The 22,999-nt window shown below is 40.4% G+C and overlaps 1 protein-coding gene across 6 annotated transcripts; it reads left to right on the top strand.

Annotated features, from left to right (window-relative positions):
* Window positions 1-1,128: 1,128 nt before the first annotated feature.
* Window positions 1,129-22,484, top strand: fbxl4 (F-box and leucine-rich repeat protein 4). 6 transcript variants are annotated; one of them, XM_028581268.1, is made up of 9 exons: window positions 1,129-1,214; window positions 3,938-4,572; window positions 7,291-7,627; window positions 9,997-10,241; window positions 10,973-11,186; window positions 15,496-15,567; window positions 17,649-17,773; window positions 18,558-18,745; window positions 20,322-22,484. In XM_028581268.1, exons 2-9 carry the CDS (start codon window positions 4,076-4,078, stop codon window positions 20,483-20,485), a joined length of 1,842 nt encoding a protein of 613 aa, XP_028437069.1. In that variant the 5' UTR covers window positions 1,129-1,214; window positions 3,938-4,075; the 3' UTR covers window positions 20,486-22,484. The 6 variants fall into 6 exon arrangements, with proteins under 6 accessions (XP_028437069.1, XP_028437070.1, XP_028437068.1 ...); XM_028581269.1 differs by lacking the exon at window positions 1,129-1,214 and adding an exon at window positions 1,573-1,680; XM_028581267.1 differs by lacking the exon at window positions 1,129-1,214 and adding an exon at window positions 1,907-1,953.
* Window positions 22,485-22,999: the final 515 nt, after the last annotated feature.

Genomic DNA, 22,999 nt, shown 5'->3' with positions numbered 1-22,999 from the left:
ATTAGGGGACCACTAAGGCCTATATAAAAGACACTTCAGATACAGTATTAGGGGACCACTAACTAAGGTCTATATAAAAGAGACTTCAGATACAGTATTAGGGGGCCACTAAGGCCTATATAAAAGACACTTCAGATACAGTATTAGGGGACCACTAAGGTCTATATAAGAGACTTCAGATACAGTATTAGGGGACCACTAAGGTCTATATAAAAGAGACTTCAGATACAGTATTAGTGGACCACTAAGGTCTATATAAAAGAGACTTCAGATACAGTATTAGGGGACAACTAAGGTCTATATAAAAGAGACTTCAGATACAGTATTAGGGGACCACTAAGGCCTATATAAAAGCATCCAAAAAGCATCATGTCATGGGACCTTTAATGAACTATTTGGCAAGTAAGAAATGTTTTCCAATTGCAACACAATTAAAATAAGATATATAGATACTGTATGTGAATATGTTTGAAGAGAAATCCAGCCGCAAATGGTCCTTCCCAATTCCTGTACACAAGTATTCTCTCATGGTGTGTCAAGCTGGATGAGTTTAAGATTCATGAAAGCCAAGATCTGTGTACTTTGTGAAACATCCATATGACAAAGGATGTTACCTTTACGATCCCAGGAAAACAAAATTCTTCTTAAGCCACCACTAACTCCAACGGAATGTGATATCTGATGTAATCGCTTGAGGTCAGCATGATATGTGATGTGGTACCAAGTATTGTGATTGGTTGAGACATGACGCAGTCCTTTTCTTCAATGTATAAAAGCAGCAGGCAAAAGCCTAGAAAGCCTTCAGTTACTTTTGCAGATGTACCACAGATCTTTTGTTTGAATGAAAAGATCTGTTTCCAGGAATCTTTTTCAAATCAAATTTCGACATCAGCAAAGAGACAACACTGGCTGCATCTCATGTCCCTTATTTGTAAGCTCCTCGTTCCTCGGCTGAACCGAAAGTTTTTCCGTCCCTCTTCCACGAAGGCCGTCTCAAAGCCAAACAGCCGGGGATGCAATTTAGGCACAGTGAGAAGGACCCACTGTTTTTTTTCTTGAGAGATTATAGATTTTGCTTCATGATCTCTTCTTTTGCTGGCTCCAACTGAAATGTAAAAATGTGCCAAAGCTACCACCAAGAATAACCTCAAAGACCTGCACTGAGATAAATTCTGCAACCAGGGTGTTTGTCTATCAACTCAGAATGGATTTAGGTAAACTTGAAGCTTTGCTTGAAACTACACTTGCTTGACAGACAGCTGTTTGTATATACTGCTATATATGTATATATGGTCTATATAGTATATGCTGTTTATATACTGTCTATGTCCATGACGGCTTCCACTATCTATAAATTGATATTCAGGGGTATTTAGTAAGGATCTCAATGTCATGTTCTGTATTCCCATGTGACATAGCGCAGTGAACAACTGTTCGCTTTCATTTTTGTATTGAAGACAGTCCAAAAGTACATGTTGAACAGTTTGATTCCGTTCGCAAGTTTAGCAATAAATTAGCAATAAAACCGTCCGGATGTTGATACTTTGCTGTACGGAAGTTATGCGGCTTTAATACTCCTACGTAGCTCCTTCTTACGTATTACACATCCATGCTTAGCTTTCACCAGACGTCTTAAAATCCTTCAATTCAGTCACTTATCTTGAACAAGACTGTCAAAATGTATGTTTTATAGTTTCTCTTTGGTCTTTGGTCCATAATTTTGATAATTATGTGACATTCCGCTAGTTAGTGCGGCAAAATTGCAGTTCTGCATATGTAATCGCGTTTATTTTCAGCAGACGACACGACCTTTGCCAAATGCATTTTGTTGTTTTAGTAAACACAACGTCTCAAAATCTCCATAGCATACAAAATGTCGGTATTCACAGCATTATCTTCCAGATTATATGGTTGGTTAATGCATTGTCCGACTGTACTGGAAGGCATCACGAGGTAAATGCAGCAGGAATGTGGTTTGGTGGTTGAAATGTACCGTTAAAGGGAAGAAGAGGAGTGATCCCTATGAGTGATCCTCATGAATGGATGTATCGATCTACGTTTACCGTAAATTGAAATTATGTCTCGTCCTCTTTGATTGCTCGATTTCGCAAAGCTAGCTACGGAAGCTAAAAGTTGTGTTTTGACAGCTCAGCTTGTCTGTAGGCTAGCTAACGTTAGCTAGCTAAGTAACACTAGCTTTTTTTTTTTTTTTAGGAACACAACAAGGTGGGGGGGCAGCTCAACTCTCTGACTAATGTCAATTTCCTAATAGTCATTTTTTTGTTTTTATTGAACTATGGTCTTCAGAAAGCAACAGTTTCTCCGTGGTAGTTTATGTTATGTGACGTTAACGTTAATGGTGGTGGGAGGGGGTAAACGTTTTATGAAACTCCTAGCTAGTCAGTAAACCTTAAGCCAATGTTTTTGGACAGTCTAACGTTAACGTATGTTAGCTAGCTGCTACCATGGGCTGCTACCTACATTTGCAAAATTAGCTAGCTAATTGTCCTCGTCACACAGAGAAGGGACAGACTTAGCTAATGCTAAACAGCATAGCCTTATACTTACCGACTAGTACGAATAGGTGCTGATTTTACCGTATGTGTAACTGTACCATTAACTATTGTTTTAACGTTATTTCAATGGTCATTAAAGCATGCATGCTAAAGTTTAACCAGTACAACAGTAACATTAGCTACATTAACAACTTTGATTAACTTTTATTCGTGTGTTGGCCCAGTATTTACAGTTTTTCTCAATCGCTTTGGCACAATCATCGAATGACTATGAAACTTCGTCAAACTATATGACTAGCTATTAATATAAACATTAGATCAGTTGTTCACATGTTATCATTGCTTTGGCACTACATGCATTGAGTAACCCTTGCAGGTGAAAATAGTTTGCATTTATTTGCTATAGAATAATAATATTCTCAAATGCAGTTATACACATTACATGTTCATTATGTAGCTAAATCCTTACATGCAAAATAAAGCAACCAACAATCCAAATAAACTGTCACACAATAGGTATGTGGTTTTGTTGTAATAGTTTTCAGGTGAATAGACTTAGGCTAGATGGGAACACTACAGTTTCCTTACAATTTACGCTAGAGGAACCAAACGCAAACAGGTGTCAGGTGAGTGTCATGGCTGGCATCAATATTACTCAGCTGCTTAAATATACAACTGTTAGCAATGTTAGCAACTAGACAATATTACAGAATGGGTAACTATCACCCTGTCAGAGTAGACTGTCATTTGACAAGATGTCTGCATTTTGACTGTCTTGGTCCAAGCAATGATAAAAGAACATTTTGTTTTAATGACAATTATTTACTTATTGATAGATTTATTTACATTTGAAACAATTATTACAGTTATTTTTGATTGAGTAATCTCCTTTTGCAGGTCACAAATAGAGTGATGTGTTGAAGGTACCACGTGGTGTGAGGATTGTACTTAGAGTTTTGACAATTGTACGTTTTTTTTTTTTTTAGTAAATTTGCCAAATCGATTGAGAAAAACTGTAAAAGACCTGCCAACCCATTTGGGATTGATCACAGTGGTTCCAGTCCTGTTTTGAATATTGCTGATGGCCCTGTTCTTTTGTTTACATCTGGACAACAGGTTGTCCCTTAAGGCCTTGCACATTTGCATTGCTTGTTGCAGCCTACGGCTGTGTAACGTTACCTGTTTGACTTGTACTGGGAATAACTGGTCAACAAATTAAAATTAAGTTTAAATGCATTTTAACCAGTTTCAGCTGATTTCCCAGATGTGGTATATTATTTGGGAAAGCTTCCATTCATGTTCAGCTACTAATCTAGGTAGCACACATTCCTCACCTTTAACCTATTATGACAAAAGAAAGAATTTTGTTGAGTTGTATTCCTTGACCTGCTGACTTGTGCTTGTCTCTGCCTAACATACAGGTCATGCATGCAGCCGGGCCTCTAGCCTGCGCTTTGTGCACCCCCAGCCCTTGAGCCACTGTCCTTCCAGTAGGTGGAGGCTCTTCCTCCTTCTAGCCTCTGTTCTCTCCACTGCCCCCGTCAGCCCCAGAGTTCCTTATGTTAACCCTCTTGAGCATGTTTTACTATATCTGTCTGCGGCGACGCTCCAGGAGTGGGACTCGAGGCGAGGCTCTGACCAGCCGGCGGGCTGTGGAATCCGGGCAGCGGGCCGTGATGCCGGTCACTGTGGAGGTGGAGCAGTATGCCAAGGAGGTCCTGGATTTCAGCTCCCACTATGGCAGTGAGAATAGCATGTCCTACACCATGTGGAACCTGGCTGGGGTACCCAACGTCTTCCCCAGCTCAGGGGACTTCACTCAGACGGCTGTATTTAGAGCTTACGGGACATGGTGGGAACAATGTGCCAGTGCTCCGCCACCTTTCCGCCGCACCCCTAAAGGCTTCAATAGCCGGGATTATATCGAACTGGGCTTTGAGGAGCCTGTCTACCCTACAGCAGTAGATGTGCTTGAGACTTATTACCCTGGAGCCATCGTCCAGATTCTGGCCTGCTCTCACAATCCCTTCTCCCAGAACCCACCTACTGATGTCAGGTAAGGACAACCATCTGTCCAAAATGCCACCACTAGACATTCTCAGTGATCCAATTAGTTCAAGGTTCATTTTTTTGTCATTATACAACACAGGGTTGCACAACAAAATGCAAGTTGTAGTCCTTTTTATTTCAAGCTAAAAACAAAACTATTTTTTTTATGGTGGAGTACAGAGGATTAGTTTAGAAGTCTTACAGCTGGAGGAAAAAAGCTGCTCTGAAGTTTGTAGTTGATTAACACTACTAAGAAAATCATGAAATACGAGCAGTTGTGTGCAACTTTGAAGTAGAAGCCAGTCTTCTAGTTTTTGGAATGAATCCTGCTCTTACAAATTAATACCTGACATTTGTTTTTTTTATCAAATTGTCTTTGCTTTATTATTTTCCTTTGTTTGTAAAACACGTTGCTGTATTGTTATGGAAAAGTCCTCTATAATGTGTATGGTTTCTTAGGAATATTGTTTAAATTCCAAAAGCATCCAAGGAGAACCACACTCAAGTTTCTGCTATTCCACAGTGAAACCATAAGGCACAAATGTAAGCCTGAAGTTTTAGTGATTATAGTCTAATGAGAAAACTGTAAGCAGGGTAGTATTTGACTCTGTTATATATACAGCATATTAAAGCTGATATCTGTAAGGTGAACATTCTGTCTCACATGAGAATGTGGTATTTGATTGATAAGCAGACTGATTTTTAGCTTCTGATGACCCTGTGAGGTGCTGTGGGAAAAGTGGAACCAACCTCATCAAATCTGTATTAGCTATGAACCAGAAGGGAAGTTCAGAAGTAATTCAACGTTTATTACTCTGGCAGAGACGCACTCTCTAACAAGCCCAGAGGTGCATACAGTATTCATGCACAACACTGAAATGACAAATCCCAAGATATCCCAATTTGTAGTTTGTGGAATTGTGCCACATCTTTGTATTCCACAGAGAATAAGGTTTACAGTAAGTGACTAAGATATAGTATTTTTTTAGGGCACAGCTGCCAAGTTGCCAAGTAAAAATGATTTATATTTGAATATGTTTTTGGATAAGTAATAAATGAATTTTCAGCAATCTCTTTTTTTATATCATAAATCATAACATATTCATTAGACAATCATATAATTATAATGAACTCCAGTTCCTTGTGTGATTTGGAAAAATATAGATTACATATAATTTTTTTAAACATTAGGCTTGTTTGTCTTGCAACCGTAACACAGATGTAGAAACATATAGCCGACGGCCGACTGTTGACAGAAAACCCCGTCGATATGATCAGTCGCGTCCCCGAGGTCCAAAAAACTGCCACAGAACAGACCAAAAAGACGAGAGGAGACGAGACGTAATACATCTCCATAACAGCAGGCGGCGCTAATCTGTATTCAAAGCCAGACTGTCATGGCGGCCGTTCAGAATACGATCTCCTATTGTACTAAAATAGTTCACTGAAACATGTTTCTGAAAACATTTTAAGCAAGAAATAGGCCGTGCAGTTCCTGAATCTGTCTTCTTTTCAGATCAACAAATGTCAGTTTAAAAGATTTTCGTCAAATTTTGAGAGATTCTAGTCCCCTCATTCCGCTCACCATTTCCGGGTGAGTCCCGACTGCCCTGCCGCCGACCGAACATGTCAGGTCGGCCAAAATGAACGGCGACAGCCCCCCAGACGGACGACGGCACGGGACACACCCAACAGATTTGAGTCACTGACCTCGCCAGACTGTCCCACGGCAGATAATCTGCTTGATGTGTCAGCTCCTTTTTAAAACAATGTCATCATCCTACATAGAAATTATTTTTCAAATGTGATTGGCTGGTCTGGTGTCCGTGGAGAGAGCCTTCTTAAGAGTAGTTTAATTTTGTATTAATCAATTAATCATTAGAACAATCGGCATGCTTTAAAAGAGAAGAAAATCAAATCACAAAGATAAAACACAATCACATACAAATCCGATTCCATCATAGAACATAAAAAGGATGAGTTGGAGAAGGAGCAGGCCGAAACCTAACGTCCTGAAAAACTTTTAAAGTCCTGCCACTACTTTACAATATCATATTATTACAGAACAAAACAAATAGCAATGCATATACATACAACATACAACAATTCATATGAAGTCATACAATAACTTACCAAGTATTGTTTTCTTGAATCTATTTTTGAACTGTATAATATTATGCCTGTGTTTAATTTCATTGTTTAGACCATTCCACAGTGCCAAAAGAGCATGGATTTGTAACCAGTGTCAAAATGAACATATTGGGACCTTTACCAGTTGTCAGAAATTTAAAACTCCCAACAGTCTATTAGAATCCTACTTTATAATCCTGCTGTAATCATGGTATAACTCCTATTCTCTGTAAGCAGTGTGGTCAGCAGAAGGGAGCTACAATAGTTCATTACTGCCCATCCATCATCCTTTATTAGTCATTGTAATTTTTTTCCTCAGAGTTCATTGTACATTGGATTCAGTGCATGAGGCTCACCGAGCAAGCTTAGAAAAAGACAAAAGTCAAGGAATGCCATCCTAATGCATTATGTGTTGTTATGAGCCATATTAAGCATCACAATGCCACTGTTGAGTGGAAATAAAAGACTGCACAGATCCAGTGGATGGTGTGCACAATACTACAGGTAGACTGGAGCCCAGAAACCATAGGCCCATTTTTAGGTTAAAAGAAATACCCTCCTGTTGTGGCTTTACACAGCTCTTTCTTTTGTCCAGGTGGGAGGTGCTGTGGTCAGGGGAGCCGACCAAGGTGCTGACACCCCAGGCGCGTCAGTTTTCCCCTAACATCAAGCATATCAACTTCCCCACCAACCTGCTGCGCCTGGAGGTCAACAGCTCTCTGCTGGACTACTACACCGAGCTGGACGCTGTTATTCTGCGTGGGGTAAAAGAGAGGCCCATGTTGGCGCTCTACAAGATGCCTCTCATTGATATCAATGACCTTAGTGACAGCGAGGATGAGCTGTCCGATGTGGGATGTTCATTCAGACAAGGAGGAGACAGCAAGCATCAGAGGACAGGCAATGGCTACTTTGACAAACTGCCCTATGAGGTGATTACAGATATGTACACTGAATCATTCAGGCCTGACTGAAGGAGTAGATACACACCAGGACCACACAATTCAAGTTTTGCTTGCTACTCAAAAATGATTCTGTAACTCCTTAGGGATTAGAGGTTGGTCGAATAGTCTGTATAGTGAGGCCAAAACATTTCTATCGACGCCTGGTCGTAGCTATAGTATAGATCATAAACCCCGCCCCCTCCATGTTAGTGGACGCCAAACAAAAAAATCAAAGTACACAAATTTTTTTCCAAAGGTTTCCGTCATTTTAGGTTGTTCTTATCACGCTGATGTTTGTTCAAGTGTTACTTTTTTGGATAAGTTGTGGTTATCTGATGCTATAAAAACAGGGTGAAACGTCATGATTGACAGCTGTGATTGACTCACGATTGGTCGGGCAGGTGTATGGGCGGGATTTTGATATCACAGCTCCACCGCCCGATCACTACTGTGCATACTCTAGCTCTAAATTTACAAGGTGGTGGCACACATATCTGGGACATTTTGGCTTCACTTTTGTACAGTGGGAGGAAGGAACTTTGTTTTACAGTTTATGGTTGGGAAATTGGGATAAGGATATGTTGAACCAATAAATATTTGGTTAAGCTGTCCCACCAGTAATCACTTTGAGAAGTATGGAGGTCCCACCCCTCTACGAGTGTTTTCTTGTAAGTTATGTTTACATTTGGCGTTACTCACCACTCTTTCAGCTCTAAGAGACATGTCGAGTGCTTTTCCTTCCTCATAAATCATTTGCAAAGCCGGTGTTTTAAGTTCTGCGTTGTTTACATTCATGTTTACAAGAGGGCAGTCTTCACTGCCTTTTGTTGGTGCATTGTAGCCTTTCTTGGCACATCACCGCCACTAGTATCAGTGGAATAGTGTGAAACTATAAGCTCCTGCTTGTGTATTGCATAACGTGCGTCCTTGTGCATGGGACAAACAGGGAACCCACTCATAAAAACACTGCTCCACTGCGTCACTAAAGGTCAAAAACTCTGCCGGATACCTTTTTAAGCCAGTAAATCTTAAGTGTGAGAGTGCTTTTTGCATTTAAGCATGAAAAGACGCAATGAACATTTCAGATTTACAGATGTAGTAACTACACAACCTTCAGTCAGAGGTTTTCACATTTCTAGTTGTTATTATTATTATTATTATTATTATTATTATTATTATTATGGTGCACTGTAGGCCTGAAACTAACAATTGTTTTGTTATAATCATTTAATCTGTTGACTATTTTTGCAATATTTCAGTCTCTGTAAAGTCATTAAGTAGCAGCCAAACGTAGATCTGTATAAATTGACTGCTGATGATGATCATAACTTATAATACACCCGGAGGCCGATAGCTGCAGCTAAAATCACCATATGTGCCCTTGAGTGTATATATGTACACTGTATTAACCAGTATTCCACACAGACACATGAACAGTGTGGCTTGGACCCATCCTGACACTTGATCTCGTATGCACTCACGGACACAAAGTCATTTTCATGACATGCAGACGTATCACGTTGTCTGAAGCAAGCTTCAAAATACCAGCACTGCTCTTGATATTCATTCTCTTATCTCCTCTCCAAACCGCTGCCATTAACAGCAGTCTTCACAACCGCCGTGTGTTTGTTTCAGAAACACAATATAGCTATTATCTGTCAGCTGATACCCGCTTGAACACCGTGTATTGTTAATTCACTGCAACACGCACTTACACGAGCACAGTCATTCTTTCTCTTTGAGAGGAACACGAACACAGTGCAAAACAAGCCGGCTCACCTCTCCACTGATCCTGCTATCAGTGCTTTGTGTCCCAGATAAACACTATTCAGATCTGCCTGACAGAGGGGACGCAATTAACATTCTCTAGACTACTCTGTTATTCTACGTTCTCTACTAGGTTCTACTGAATCGTTTGGGAAATTTGGTTATCGAATCCGATCATGGGTTCCAAATTTAACACGCGCAAGTTTTGGTTTCCGTTAGTGGCCGCATTACTTCCAGGCACTTGTTGTGTTGTAGCCATGGAGCACAGTAAGCGGCACTCTAAAGTGTAGCTTTATTTTGCATTGAAAAAGCCAGATGAAACTGTAAATCACCATTTTAATCTAAATAAAATGTTCCTCTTATCTGTGAAATAACCACGTGACCCGTTGCAACTCAACCCTCAAAGAATTGGAATCGATAGGAACCGGAATGGAAAGGAAGAGTCGGAATAGGAATCAGAATTGTTAAAATCAAAACGATGCCCATCTCTAATCCAACCTACAGTAACAGCATTATGTTTTGTCTGTCTTTCCCCCCTCCCCCTTATCCTCTCTCTTATCCTACCCCTTCTCCCCATCTTCTGTCCATAGCTCATCCAGCTGATATTGAGCCACCTGACCCTGCCAGACCTCTGCCGTCTGGCCCAGAGCTGTAAGCTGCTGCACCAGCACTGCTGCGACCCGCTGCAGTACACCCAGCTGAGTCTGCAGCCCTACTGGGCCCGGCTGAGTGACGCCTCCTTGGGACACCTGCAGAGCCGCTGCACCCTCCTCCAGAGGATCAACCTTTCCTGGACGGGAAACCGTGGAGCGCTCACCCTGACCGGCTTCAGCAGGTCAGACTGTCAGCAAGAAAACAGAGAGATGACTTTGGGAAACTAGCAAATTCTCACAAGCATTTATTTTTTTTTTTTGCGGGGGGTAGGGACATGCTAAGACATGCTAAGACAAAGAAAATTGATTGAAACGTTTTTCTGTAATCCATGACAAAAAGAAAATAAGAGATCATAAAAAGGATGTTAGCATTATTGTCTAAAATACAGACAGGTGGAGTAGTAGGTTGCTGATGAAATTATTAGGGCTGGGTATTTTCCGATTCAATTCCGATTCACAAGGTCCCAAATCGATTTTATTCCCGATTCGATATCAATTAGGATTGGAACATTTTAGTTACAATGCCAATTTAGCTTAGATATGAAAGAGATTCTACAATTGTACAAGGTTCCCTCTAACCTGGAGCATTCTTAAAAGTATCAATGTTTACGTTAAGAATTGACCCCAAAGCAGTTACATTAATGTACTTTTTATTTAACATGAACACACAATTGAGCACAAAATTGAGCCTAACTTTGGAGGGTTATTTAACCTCCTTCCTGACAAGCAAACATGACATATGTTTCATATGATACAGACAAAGATCGATTCTTGGATTTTCTGAATCGATTTTTGATCATTCAAATGAAAATCGATTTAAAATCGGAAAATCTATTTTTTAAACCCAGCCTTAGAATATATGAATCTCCAGTTCCTCTTATGTCTTTCCCTCTCCATTTATTCTTCCCCTCAGCTTCCTGAAGGCGTGTGGTCTCAGCCTTTGCTGCTTGGAGCTATCGTGCTGCCACTTCCTGAACGAGGCCTGTCTGGAGGTCATCTCTCAGACTTGTCCCGGGCTGCAGGAGCTCAACCTGTCCTCCTGCGACCGTCTCCACCCCCAGGCCTTCGCACACATCTCCAAACTAACACGCCTCCGCAGGCTTGTGCTCTACCGCACCAAGATAGAGGTGGGCACGGTCAACGGTGTATCTGGGAAACCACAATCAAAATGGCATTTTTTACCTGTGCACTTGCATCTGTTCTGTCCAAATACAGCAGATAGACTATAGATTAGTTAAAGGTCCCATGGCATGAACATTTCACTTTATGAGGTTTTTCAACATTAATATGAGTTCCCACAGCCTGCCTATGGTCCCCCAGTGGCTAGAAAAGGCGATAGGTGTAAACCAAGCCCTGGGTATCCTGCTCTGCCTTTGAGAAAATGAAAGCTCAGATGGGCCGATCTGGAATCTTCTCCTTATGAGGTCATAAGGAGCAAGGTTACCTCCCCTTTCTCTGCTTTGCCCACCCAGAGAATTTGGCCCACCCATGAGAGAGAGAGAGAGACATCATGGCTTTCAAACATAGCTACAGACACAGAAATGGCACATCCTAAGGAAAGCTCATTGTGGGACTGGCTCTAGTGGCTGTAATTCTGCACCAAGGCTGAATTTCGGGAAAGAGACTTCAGATACATTATTAGGGGACCACTAAGGCCTATATAAAAGAGACTTCAGATACAGTATTAGGGGACCACTAAGGCCTATATAAAAGAGACTTCAGATACAGTATTAGGGGACCACTAAGGTCTATATAAAAGAGACTTCAGATTAGGGCTGGGCGATATGGTTGAAAACTGTATCACGATATAAGTTTTTCATATCAGTCGATATCGATAATTATTGATATTTTTTATGACCTATTTAAAATAAGGACCAGGAGAAAAATATATTAAATTTAAACATTTTTATTTTAAACTTAACCCTGCTCTGATTATAATCCCCTCAGTTATAAAAGCAGAAATGTCAACACAACCATGGAAAACACTCAAATAATTAAAATGTAAAAAGGTCTAAAATCACAATGAACACTTAACAATTATCTCTTAACATTAAGGTGCAAAATTAAAGAATAAGTAAGAAATGCTTAATAAAGTGTCATAAAATAGTGCCAAGTGTTAGCTAAATATAAGAAACCTGAGAAGGAACTATTTTCTGCAGGTTTAGTGCTAGGTTGGTAACCTGGCTTCTGGACAGTGCTCAGCATGTCTGCCTCCGTTATTTCTTTGTAGTGTTTAGTAAGGCGCTGATGCAGAGTACCTCTCCATGGTGGTCTGCTGCTTGTAGTGTTTAGTAAGGCGCTGATGCAGAGTACCTCTCCATGGTGGTCTGCTGCTTGTGCGGTGTAGCAGCTGCAGATGTTGTTGGATGTTGATGGCGAATACGGCTGTGCTCCAAAGTGTGAGCGCGGCTAAAGTGGTAAAACAAGTTTATGGTATTACCAGTGTTGGTCTGACTACGGTCAGACTTATAAAATCCCCAAAACTGCCATACTGACTTTTCCTGTTTTATCAACGATTTCCTCGCTCGCTGCGGCACTCACTTTCCACTCCACGCCGGTTCTGTTATTGAAGAACACGAGACAGCGATGTGGCGCAACCAAACTTAATACTGTTACATGATTGGCTGTTAGAGTGTCACTCCCCACGTTGCTAGGTTGCCAGAGAGTGAGGGCCTTTGTTCATGCAACCAAACTTGATTCACAACCTCTGGTTTCTTCTGATGAAGAAAAACAAGTTATCGAACGTTTTATCGACCGCATTTTCTATTGATATTGATTATGTGTCTATCGCGATACATATCGTTATCGTTTTATCGCCCAGCCCTACTTCAGATACAGTATTAGGGGACCACTAAGGTCTATATAAAAGAGACTTCAGATACAGTATTAGGGGACCACTAAGGTCTATATAAAAGATACTTTAGATACAGTATTAGGGGACCACTAAGGTCTAAATAAGAGACTTTAGATACAGTATTAGGGGACCACTAAGGTCTAAATAAGAGACTTTAGATACAGTATTAGGGGACCACTAAGGTCTATATAAAAGCATCCAAAGAGCATCATGTCATGGGACCTTTAATGATATTTTCATGTATCCCAAATGGCTGCCGTGGCTGTTTGTAACATCGGATATACAAGTTGCTTAGTTACCTATTAGACATGCTAGGCTACATTTCTTCAATTTTTCCACAGTCATTTGCCAGTATTACTTAATATAGAGGATATATCATGCTGGGAAGTTATAGCAGTGGTCTGTAATCTTTGAAGAAGTTGAACATTTCATGGAACATTTCCACTTGTCATTGGATTATTGGAATATAATAGAATAATGAGAGGTGTAATTCACAGAGGGAAAAGGTCAGGAAATTTGATTCATTTTCTGGGAAACTTGAATATTGGGAATTTTGCAAACAGTTCCATAGACAGTATGGAATTTGCTTAGAAGCTGAAATATACGTTTTCATGACCGTAAGCAAACTTCATCTGCAGATGAAGACCGTGTTATACAGTTGAAAGCACTAAGTTGAGAGTCAACAGTCTTGTATTTTTTTTTTAAGGTTTGTTTTTGCTTTCTTGTTTCTACTGTAACAATTAATTTACAATAGAAACAGTACATTTCCCATGTACTGTATGTCCGTCTTCTTTCGCTACTATCGCCAAGAGCACAAGAAGCTACAATCATCTGGAGTCAGAATTAAAGATAATAAAGTAAGCCTAGTCTTCCAACCTTTCTAGTTTGTGACCCTTTATAACCAAGTCACAAGCCCCTGGCACACGTTGCCTAAAGTAGGTCTATGAGCTGTGGGTAGTCAACCAAAGAGTAATGTTCCCCTTTCAGATTGTTCATTTCGATAGTTTTGAAACACCTGAGGTAGAAAACAAAGATTGAATCCAAGAAATAATCAAAATAACCCTTGAGACTTATTTTTGCCCCCTTAGCTGATCCTAAACCCCAGGCAGGTTGGCTGCAGTTTATTCTTTACATGGCTTCATTAATAAAATAGATAATAAGACAATAAATGTTTAGTAAAGGAACTGTAATTTCAGAAGAACTGCCCTAATGTCAGAGTCGGACTAATGATCTCCACAAGCTGCATATTTGATGGTGCATGTTTTGGGTTTACCGTACCTCATTCTATGTAGTTGTCTTTTGAGATGAACCGAGTCAACTTGGAGCCCAGGGGGTCTTTAAGACCCAGGTTCAGGTTCAGGCCTGTCTGACGTGTAAAACCACTGTATTTTGTTTTGGTGTTACACCTCAGCGTTTCTCCAGTATTTGTCATGTTTCAGAGCGGCCTTGTATGCAGGAGCCGGTGTAGAGTTTCTGCGGTGGAGCCAGGCAGCATGCTGCAGGTTGTTTATGCTCAGGCAGACAGAGCGAGCTGTGTGTCTGTTTGAGGCTCCGACATCTCAGCTGTCATTACCCTGTCACTGCTCTAATTAAATGGCTAGCTCACCGGAGAGAGGCGTTTATAAAGATGCCAGCCACAGGCTCGAGCACACACACCAAACGCACACAAAAACCAAAGGCTTTCACTTTCATGTCTGACACTTTCTCTTACCACTGAGGTACATGTGTTGGCAGTCGTAGTGTTGAATTCCCATATCTCCAAGCTGCAGGGCCACTGGAGAGGTCTATTTCCTTACTATGCTTGACTTTGTGGAGGAGACGTAAAAACTAGCTGTTGCGGCGTATTATATTCCCTTAAATACAATAAGCGTTACCTGAGTGCCCCAGGCAGCAGACTGATCAAATCACTTAAGAGGAAATTTGGATGACATGGCTGGACATGTTACTGTTATTTAAAGGTAGGGACAACATGCTTTTGCGATACATGGGTGCCGATTGGATTTGTATTGCGTTTCATTGCGATTCTAGAAGTATTGCGATTCGATAGTATTGAGTATTGCGATTTTCTTTTCCTTCTTTAACAAAAACCAAAAAGTTGAATAATACACTTCTAGAAACATTATATTATATCATGAAACAAAGAAGTACATAGCTGGAAATGGATATGATGTAGTCGCCGTCAGCGGTACCATATAAACCGAAAATATTTAGGTGGCAGGTAAAAATAAATAAATAAAAAATATTGATTCTAGGCAAAAGTATCAATTATTTTCAATTTTCCCACTCCTGGTATATTGTTATTTCAATGTATACCTTTTAGGTTTTCACTCAGATAAGTGTGTCTGGGGTTTAGTTTGTTGGTGAACATGTAGCTCCAATACAGCAGTTATTCTAGTGATGTTTCCTTTTTTCTGACTTTTCTGTGTTGTTCCATTGTTTCCAGGTTTGTTGTGATGTCAGGATTGCAAGCTGTAGGTTCTTAGATATTACCAGTGTGCCAAACCCAGAATGGATGAGATTAAAGAAATATATGCTGTATATGACAACTCTGCATCTTGTCTTTCTCTTTGTTGTCTCTGCAGCAAACAGCTATTCTGAGCATCCTGACTTTCTGCATAGAGCTGAGACACCTCAGCCTAGGGAGCTGTGTGAGGGTGAGAATGTGTGTGTGTGTGTGTGTGTGTGTGTGTGTGTGCGCGCACACACACACACACACACACACACACACACACACACACACACACACACACACACACACACACACACACACACAGAAAAAGTCCAAATAAAGCACAGTCTGTAAACCCACCATGTGGCCTTGTTGGATAGCAGCTTGTCCAAAAGACGGCTTGAGTAGTGTAGCAGTAATTGAGCTGCTAACAATAAACTGGTTGGTTGTAAAGTAGACAAAGGGCAGAGATAATGGCACTTAACACAATTTAAGTGAATACTTTATTCCATCCTTAGCTCTAAATTTGACTTTTGACTTTCACAACACAGTTAAAACATTAGGGAAATGTACACATACAGTAATGTAAAAAAACTGCATATATGTGCTGGAAATGGGGTATATGTAACCCATTATATCTTGTTTGTTTAACCTGCACTGAAGTGTAAAGCAAACAGCAAATAGTTTTTTTTATCACTTTGGTTTTTGTACACATTAAACAAGCTCTAGTGTGGTAATTAGTGCGTTTTAGTGGCGATGGCAGGTGGATTTAGTTACTGTTGGACAGAGCCAGGCTTGCTTATTCCAGATTTTAATGCTAAGCTAAGCTTAGGCTGTGGCCTTAAGACGGAAATATGAGTGGTATTGATCTTCTCATCTAACTCTCCGCCCAAAAGCAAATGTGTAAATTCCCCAAAAATGTCAAACTACTCCTTTAATGACGTTATGCTCAGTGGATTTGTCCACCATGGTTCATTGTATACATGATGTGGCAGTCATGGACAGACAATTATGTGGACATTAAAATACAGCATCTTTTTTATATCATACATGAATTAGATTAATGTATTATAATGTATAATTAGATCCTTTATATATACACTTTTCTAAGAAGATAATTAAAAAAGAAAGGAAAAGTCACACAAACATATTTTCCTTTTACTGACATTCTGATTCCAAATTTCCCTGGTCCCTGGCTGACTGAGTAACTCTCTCCCTAGTCTCACTTTGCCAGACCATCCACATCGCTGTGGAGCGGAGGAAGGTCTGGCTAGTCCACACAGCATGCCGGGATGGGAGAAAAACGTGCTCTGGTTTATCGGCATTTTTTTAAACCAATCACGTCGTCATGGACGGCACTAAGCTCCGCACGGAGCCGCTGCAAAATAGTTGTGTGAGAGAAAACTTATATTGGACAGATGTCTGGATTTACCCTGCAGAGATCTGAGGAGCAGTTAACCATAGTCCTCATAAATCCACTGGAGGTTAGAACGCCAACACAAAGAAAGCGGAAGGTACATGCATCAAAATATCAGTAAAGTTTTCTCTTGTGCTCTTTCTTAAGGCTTTAGTGTCATCATTGGAAATGAAGCTATGGAACAGTTGGCAATGGAACTACAAAATGACAGCAACTCTTTGAGCCATAAGTTGTAATATCCATCCAGTGCTATCTCAGACAAATGTTCTGCATGCTGTCATTTTGATAGGTAAAGTGCCTGCACTGGCTGTGTGGCTATTAAATTGCATTTTTTTGCTTTCATCTTTGGATGAAAGGATGAAATATGGCCAACATTAACTGACACCAAAGAACAATAACAGCTTTGCAAACACAAATCAGTTCTTTCTGGTCGAGGTGTTCACTGTTGCTTTGTTCTCTCTTGAGAAAGTCATGTTATGTCCCTCAAACCAGTCGATGCAGCTAATCAGTTTTTTGTGATAATAAATAAATAAATACAGTAAGTTACATTTCAATTTCTTGCTCAAAATACACAAGACAATTGGAGGAAATGGGCTACAAACTCACTCACTACTTCTAGCAGCATAACTTTCTCAGTCCTGTATGACATCCTGAAGGCAAATGATTGAATTCTGTGACTATATGACATGCCACAGAGGAATTATACGATTTTTTGATTCCCCCCACCCCTAACAAATAATATCCTCTGAATTAACTACAACATTTGAGGAGGCTGCTGCAGAGTTTCATATTCAGAGGGTCCATTTCAAAGCTGATGTGGACCCCCCGAAGGCCCTCCATGCATGTTAACTGTTGCCTGTGTCCTGTAGATTGATGACTATGACGGTGTTGCCAGTATGCTGGCTGCTCGCTGTCACTCACTCCGCTCACTGGACCTGTGGCGCTGCAAAAACCTGACGGATCGAGGCCTGGCCGAGCTCGTCTCTGGCTGCAGGTAGGCAATACTGACCCATTAAACACAAATTATTGTTACATTTTTGAAAGTTTTTCGAAAATGTATATATCATATAAATCAGCCTATTTGTGAAAAACACATTGATGACAGGCTTACTGGCCCATACTGTAGGTAAGGTAGTCTTTAAGGTAGCCATCCACACATACAGTTAATCCTGAAGATTCACTATGCCACATGCATAGATATAAAACATGTTTTATATCTATGGCCACATGTACGTTCAACATTAAAGCTGTAGTGCGTAGTTTCTGTCTCCCCCATGAGGAATTCTAAGTAATGACAACAACACTGTCAGCGCCCCCACATGATACAAGCCTTCTGTGATCGCACACGCGCCACCACCCCTCCTCAACGCAGTTGATAGTATGCAAGGAGGACAGGAGGATTAAAAAAACATGATGGACTCTTCAGAAGAGGTCATTATCTTCACTCTAGTTTCTGTGCGGGAAAGTTGCCGGATGCCACAATCTTCTGAAGATAGTCATACTGAGAAATCCAGAGAGAGTTGTGTGGAGCTGATAGTCTTAATTAGCTTTGTAATTATATTATGTTCATTAATATCAAAATGTTACGCTCTAAATCTTTAAAACATCATTTATAAAATCATGCCAACAATTATTAATGCAATGAACACATTATCACCGTAAACAACTTGCAGCTGTAGACCACAGAGGCAAAGCAGAGCTTATCTGTTTTGAGTGAATGTGTGAATTTGTGGACGGAGTAACTCCAGTGCTCTTCTGCACGGTCTGTGGTTGCTCAGGATGCTGGAGGAGTTGGACCTGGGCTGGTGTCCCACACTGCAGAGCAGCACCGGATGTTTTGAGTACCTCGCTCGCAGCCTGCCCCGCCTGCGCAAACTCTTCCTCACCGCCAACCGCACGGTCTGCGACTCAGACATAGAGGAGTTGGCCGCCAGCTGCCCCTCGCTGCAGCACCTCGACATACTGGGTAAGCTCTGACCTCACACCCATGTGGATGTCTGTTGGCATAAACCTTTGTCATTTATTTATTTTTATTATTAATTTGTTAATATTTAATTAGCTGCTACTATGTTTTTCATATAAACTTGATATTTAGCGGCATGGCTTCAACTAACGAATATTTTCATTGTTGATTATTTTCGTGATTAATCGATTACTTGTTTGCTCTATAAAATGTCAGGAAATTGTTGATCAGTGTTTACCAAAGCTCAAGATAACATCCTCAAGTGTCTTGTTTTGTCCATAATTCAAAGATATTCAGTGTACTGTCATAGAGGAGTGAAGAAACCAAAAAAAATATTTACATTTAGGAAGCTGGACTCTTTTTCTTTCATAAAAATTGACTCATACCAATTAAGCGATCATTCAAATAGGTGGCAGTTAATGTAATAGTTGACACTAATGAGTTGATCTTTGCAGCTCTGTTTAGCAGAGCATTATTAAGAGGGACGTGGTCAGATGTCATTGTAAACAGACCCAGAGCAGCTAGCCTCTGACGACAGAATCAAAGCCACATTAATATGCAAACAATGCCATACGTAGAGTGGCTTCATGTCAACAATGTTGCCTTGTTCTTTACACATGGCCGTCATCACATCTGCAAATAAGAGACTGTGTCATAGAAGCATGGAAATATTTTTGCATTCTCACAAGTGCACTTCATGTGTACATGTTCTGGGATTTAGTTTTTCCATGCATTACATTTTTTTTCTCAAGGTACAATCTCAAAGGTCCCTGTTTTGTTCTCTTTGCCGGCACCTATAGCAAAAAGCGGTAATTGCAGGTGTGTTTTTGGATCTCACTTCACTTGTTTTTGAAGTTTCATAGTCTGTAGTCATCGCTCTTTTCTTTGTTTGTTTGACCATAGTTACCATTAACTCGCAAAGATAGCAGAGACCAGAAAAAAAAAAACAGTACGCCGCATCACACACACACAAGTGAGTTGAAGAGCGAGTCTGTACTGCGTTATCTCCGCCTTCCTTTTCTGGCAGACCAATCACTACTGGGTGATGGGAAAACGCGCCACTAACTTGTGATTTTTCCCTGGAATGTCACCACAGACACCCAGTTTATACTCTTACTGCAAATGCAAAGGCTTTCATCAGTTTAAATTGAAATCTTCGAGATTATTACTTTAAGACAGTAATGTATACATTTTTCCTTTTCATTATTATAGCAATTTGTTCCTTACAACTACATGTGATACTTTGCCCGCATTCAATTATAGTCTTTTAAATATACAATTTGAAAGGTACATGTTGGTACAGTATGATCAGTTCTCATTCATACCACTCCCTTATTACTCTGCCCTATAAAGTGATCTCTCTTCTGTGATAAACACACATTTTATGAATGACTGGTCATAAGCTGTCTGGATTTACCCTGCAGAGATCTGAGGAGCAGTTAACCATAGTCCTCACAAATGACATAGACATTTTTAATTTAATTTACTCAGAAATTTGCAGATGCAGTCTCTTTTTGTAGCTTTATCTCTTGTATTTATATTATGATTTTGTAATGTATCTTCTTATGTGACCCATCAGGTACGCGGTTGGTGAGTGCTGCCTCACTGAAGAAACTCCTCCAGTCTTGTCCACGACTTCTCCTCCTGGACGTCTCCTTCTGTTCGCAGATAGACACCCGGGTCGTCCAAGAGCTCTCCGGTCTCTTCCCCAAAGTGGCCATCAAGAAGAGCTTCACTCAGTGACCCCAGCATTGTCTCATTGCCACAGTCCAGAGGAAGTAAGAAGAGTGAAGTGCTCGCCAACAGACACTGCCCCAAAGCCAACGAGAGGCAGGTCAGAAGCTGTAGGAGATTGCCGACCTGCCTGCTTCTGTATCACCGACACAATCTTCTTTTAGCGTGTCAGTAAATAAAGCAGTTGTACTGGGTGAGGGGGTTCTTTGGATTAACTGGCTGAACGGAAACAACGACAGACTCCCAGTCACAGGATTATAGAACGTGAGACTTTTTTGTTGTTATTCTTTTGGACACTTGAAATCAGGGTCCTTGCAGTAAAGCTGTTACATCTTCCCAGAATCTGAATCACCACTTAAGTATTGCCAAGCAACACAAGGCTAGGAAATATGCCTTGGTACTGGATGCTAAACACAGAACCAAAACATTTGTGAGCAATGCTCCCTTGAACATCTTGTTAGGACAACGAAAAGGGACAAAAACAAGTGTGAAACCTACTCTTATTTAGAAACATTTGAAAAAAGCTGGCGGAGGATTTGGTAGTCAATTAATTATTTTTAATTAATTAAAGATCAGGGGCGTGGTCAGTGCCTTGTCAGAATGTGCAGCATTCATGCTGGCTGTTTTAATTCATGAGGGTCATTCTGAAGGCATCTGTCGACATCAAGCCAGTTTGTTTTAATTATAAGAAACACTTGATACATACTTGATGCTGGTGTGTTAAAAGGAATCAGTAGCGTTAAAGGTGATAACAAAGGAGTGAACGCAGCCTTATTTCACACAGTGTACTGTGTGAATTGTGTCAACTCAAACCTTAATGCAAGTATCAGTATCTGTTGCTGCAAACTGACTGCAGAATTGTACGCAAGGTCCTCACGTTGAAAAGAAACACACCATCAACTGTCCTTGCACCACATATGTGAGAACTTGTGAAAAAGCAGACAGGAACAACAATTGTTTTAATTTTAATGTGCAGTATAAATGACAGAAGTAGTCAAAACCCCCAGATCATCAAATCAGCCACAGACAGACTAACTCATTTGAAATAAAAGCACTGAGAAGTAACACATTTCAACAGTCTAAAACCCAAAGATATACAATTTACAATGATATAAAAACCAGAAAAGCTGCAAAATGACTGAATCAATTAGTGAATTGTCCAAAGTTGTCTAACCAGGACTAAACAATCGACTAATCAGGTCTAACCAGTAGTAGTGGTAGGTCAACAAAATGTTTTTTGATAGCATAAAATAAGGTTTCCAACCATAATAAATGTATTCCAGTTTCCCTACATTTACCCTACAGACAGATATGATAATGATGTATTAACAGGGTTTTCCCTGTTTGTTTTTGTTTTGTTTTTTGAGGGCGTTTAGGTGCAGATGACGTCATACGCTCAAGTGACATCATCGTGCAATTATTTGCATAAAGCTTAGTGGTTGTCCATTGCAGCGAGCGTGATCACTAAAGCAAAACTTGAAGGAGACTCTTATTACTAAAATGAGAATAGCTGGACCACCTTAAAGGTCAGCCCACCTTAAGTTAGTTAGCCTGTGCTGAAGTTGCCGCTAGCTCTCTATTTGAGCCCATTCACGCGCGGACGCCCCTTCCCGTGCCTTTACTAGCATCCACGTGCTCTCCACATTGTTTTTACGTTCATACACTTAGACTGTGCACAAAAACGCTTAGGCGCTGCGGCAAGGTATAAACCCTGATTAATTAGAAAAGAGCTGTGTGGCGTTGTAAATGCCTTCTTTATCGAACATATGATACAAGACCTAAATAAACAGGGTGTTTTATTGCTATGTTTTTTTTAGACTTTTCAACAATTCATTCTGGCCAAGTAAGAAAAAACAAACCATGGCCAAAGTTAACAGCAATTAGATAATTGGATTGCTAATTGTGTATGCTTAGGTCATACAGACCGTTCTTTAGCCAGTCCCTCCAGAAAAACACGATTATGCAATCGCATAATTCAATGCATAATCAGCCAAAGTCCTCATATTTATGCGGGGGGCGCATTTTTTCGAATATGCCGCACTTTCGCCGCATAAATTGCCAATTTCCGCGCAAAATATGCGGGGCTTGTATGATTTCATAATCCCCGCATTTTTGTTGCAAAAGTTGAAAAATGTTGCGTTTACTTCACACAAGAGCAGCCATTTTCCCCTGTTGCCATGGGAACGTTTTGAAGTGACATAATTATGCGACGTGAACATCATCGAAAAGCAGGGTGTTGGGGGAATCACTTTTTTTTCCTCTTTCATCAAATCGCAGTTTTTGCAAGTTCCCACAATTTTGTCGCATAAAATTGCATAAATATTCCGCATATTCCATCGCATTTTTTAAGAAAACGTGCTGCATAATCAAGGATTTTTGCCCACAACAATCACAAAAAAACGCATTATTCTGGAAGGTCTGATTAGCCATTGTTTTGGCTTTGTAATTTCAAGGCAATAATAAGTGAGTTTTGTCACCAAACATGAATGATAAAGATTGAAAGCCACCAGTTTCACAATGCTT

Source organism: Perca flavescens, chromosome 6 (assembly GCF_004354835.1).
Source record: "Perca flavescens isolate YP-PL-M2 chromosome 6, PFLA_1.0, whole genome shotgun sequence".
In the NCBI taxonomy this organism is placed as follows: Eukaryota; Metazoa; Chordata; class Actinopteri; order Perciformes; family Percidae; genus Perca; species Perca flavescens.
The sequence above is the reverse complement of the archived record's forward strand: the minus strand, read 5'-3'. Positions and strand labels throughout refer to the sequence as shown.